This window comes from Lacerta agilis, chromosome 14 (assembly GCF_009819535.1).
Source record: "Lacerta agilis isolate rLacAgi1 chromosome 14, rLacAgi1.pri, whole genome shotgun sequence".
In the NCBI taxonomy this organism is placed as follows: domain Eukaryota; kingdom Metazoa; phylum Chordata; class Lepidosauria; order Squamata; family Lacertidae; genus Lacerta; species Lacerta agilis.
The window spans coordinates 8,132,827-8,134,799 of NC_046325.1; the positions used below are offsets into that span (position 1 = coordinate 8,132,827).

Here is a 1,973-nt window from a genome sequence, read left to right on the forward strand (position 1 = left end):
TGGAAGAGCCTGATGGGATCATGTAACAGAGCTCTTGGAAACAAATGATGAACAACCCAAAGCTCCTGGAAACAAATGATGAACAACTATTTTTGCAACTTTGGAAAGAAGGGGAGTATGGGTGGTGTTCAACTGAGTACTACTCAAAGTAGACCCAGTGACATTAATGGACATGACTGCTAGGTCCATTAATTTAAATATGCCTACACTGAGCAAATGTTATTTGCACTATCAGGGAGAACCTGAATTATATCCACCAAATGAGCACCCTGAGTATTACAACATTTTCCCTTCTGTTAAAAAAAAAAGTTCTAAGAAATAGCTGGCAATATACCCCTGATCTCAGTGACACTCCAAAGTGTTCTGATTATGCTCGTTAAAGAATTTGCTGAATGTGCTTTGCCAGGAACACTGCTTGATCAATCTCATGACCACAGAGGAAGGCAGGTGGCAAATTCTGCCCATTGTTTTTTTTTGCAGCGGTTTTGAAGTCATTGTTTCGAATTGTGAAGATGAAAGGGCTTAGGGTTGGCAAAACAGCGCAGATCACCATGAATATGACTTTGTTGATACGGGTGTCACCTTGGGTCGAAGGCCTCAGGTACATGAAAAACGTTGCCCCATAGAAGATGCCCACAATAGTGAGATGAGAGGAACAGGTGGAAAATGCCTTGGATCGCCCGGTGACAGATGGGATCTGAACAATGGTCTTTAGAATGCATGCATAAGAGCCCACTGAGAAGAGAAATGAACCACACATAACAATGACACTATAAAACAAACTCACAAGCTCCCACACAGTTGTATCAGCACAAGCCAATTTCAAAACAGGTCCAATATCACAAAAGAAGTGATCGATGACATTGCCGCAGAATGGGTAAGTAGTCCCACAACTATGAGATGAAAAAATATAACTGTAAACCCTACAGCCCAAGCCATCAATGATAGGTGGCAGGAGAGTGTGTTAGTCATCATGATATTGTACTTAAAAGGTTGGCAGATGGCTGTGTAGCGGTCAAAGGACATGACGGTGAGGTTAATGAACTGAATGGCTCCCATCGAGAAGACCATAAAAGTCTGAGTCATGCAGCATGTGTAGCAAATAGTGTTTTGGTCCAAGACCATGTTGGTTAGCATCTTCGGTATCACAGTTGTGCTACTGCAGAGCTCAGCCAAGGAAAAATTGCTGAGGAAGAAATACATGGGTGTGTGGAGCTTGGGTTCCATGAAGACCACAGTAATGATGAGGCAGTTGCCTGAAATGGAGAGAAGGTACATCAGAAGGACAATCCCCACAAATGGCATCCTCATGCCATGGAGTTCAGGGAATCCCAGAAGAATGAATTCAGTGATTGATGTAATTTCCTTCTTCCATTTCCTTCCTTCCTTCCTTCCTTCCTTCCTTCCTTCCTTCCTTCCTTCCTTTAAAAGAACAATAAATTTAATAAAAACTGCTCATCACCACAGCAGCAAGCATATCTATAACAATATGTTAACCCATGGCTGAATATATAAATAGGTGCTACAGTACATTCAGTTATACTGTATGAATATTGTTCCTTTTATACAATAAAAGCAATTAGGTAACAGCTCAGAATGAATAGGAGCAGTTCTTTAATTTTTTAATTTTTTTATTTAACTTTACTGAATTGCAGTAACAAAAACCAAAAATCACAAGAAAAAAAGAAAATAACAAACTACACAAAAGAAAAAAAAATAAAAAGCACAGACCAAAAATACATAAAGACATAGACTTCACTCCACCCATGTTTGACCTCCTTCCCTTAATCTTCTTTTATTCTCCCCCCCCCATGGGAAATGAAAAATTGGTGGAACCAGGTTTTTGAGGAATAAAAACAAATGTTGAAATACAATATAAAGAAAAACCCGGAATCCTTTTCATTGGGGGATATTAGGAGAAGATATAAAATTTTTATATGCAACTGCTGCGGCAAGAATCTTGATTGCAACAT

The 1,973-nt window shown here is 39.5% G+C and overlaps 1 protein-coding gene across 1 annotated transcript; it reads right to left on the reverse strand.

The window, feature by feature from the left end:
- Nucleotides 1-376: 376 nt before the first annotated feature.
- On the reverse strand, nt 377-1,374 carry LOC117057281 (olfactory receptor 6X1-like; the record flags this gene model as incomplete). Its single annotated transcript, XM_033168122.1, is given in 2 exon segments — nt 377-877; nt 880-1,374. Coding segments are annotated over 2 exon segments (996 nt in total), but the record flags the coding sequence as incomplete, so codon positions are not given.
- Between the last annotated feature and the right edge of the window lie 599 nt (nt 1,375-1,973).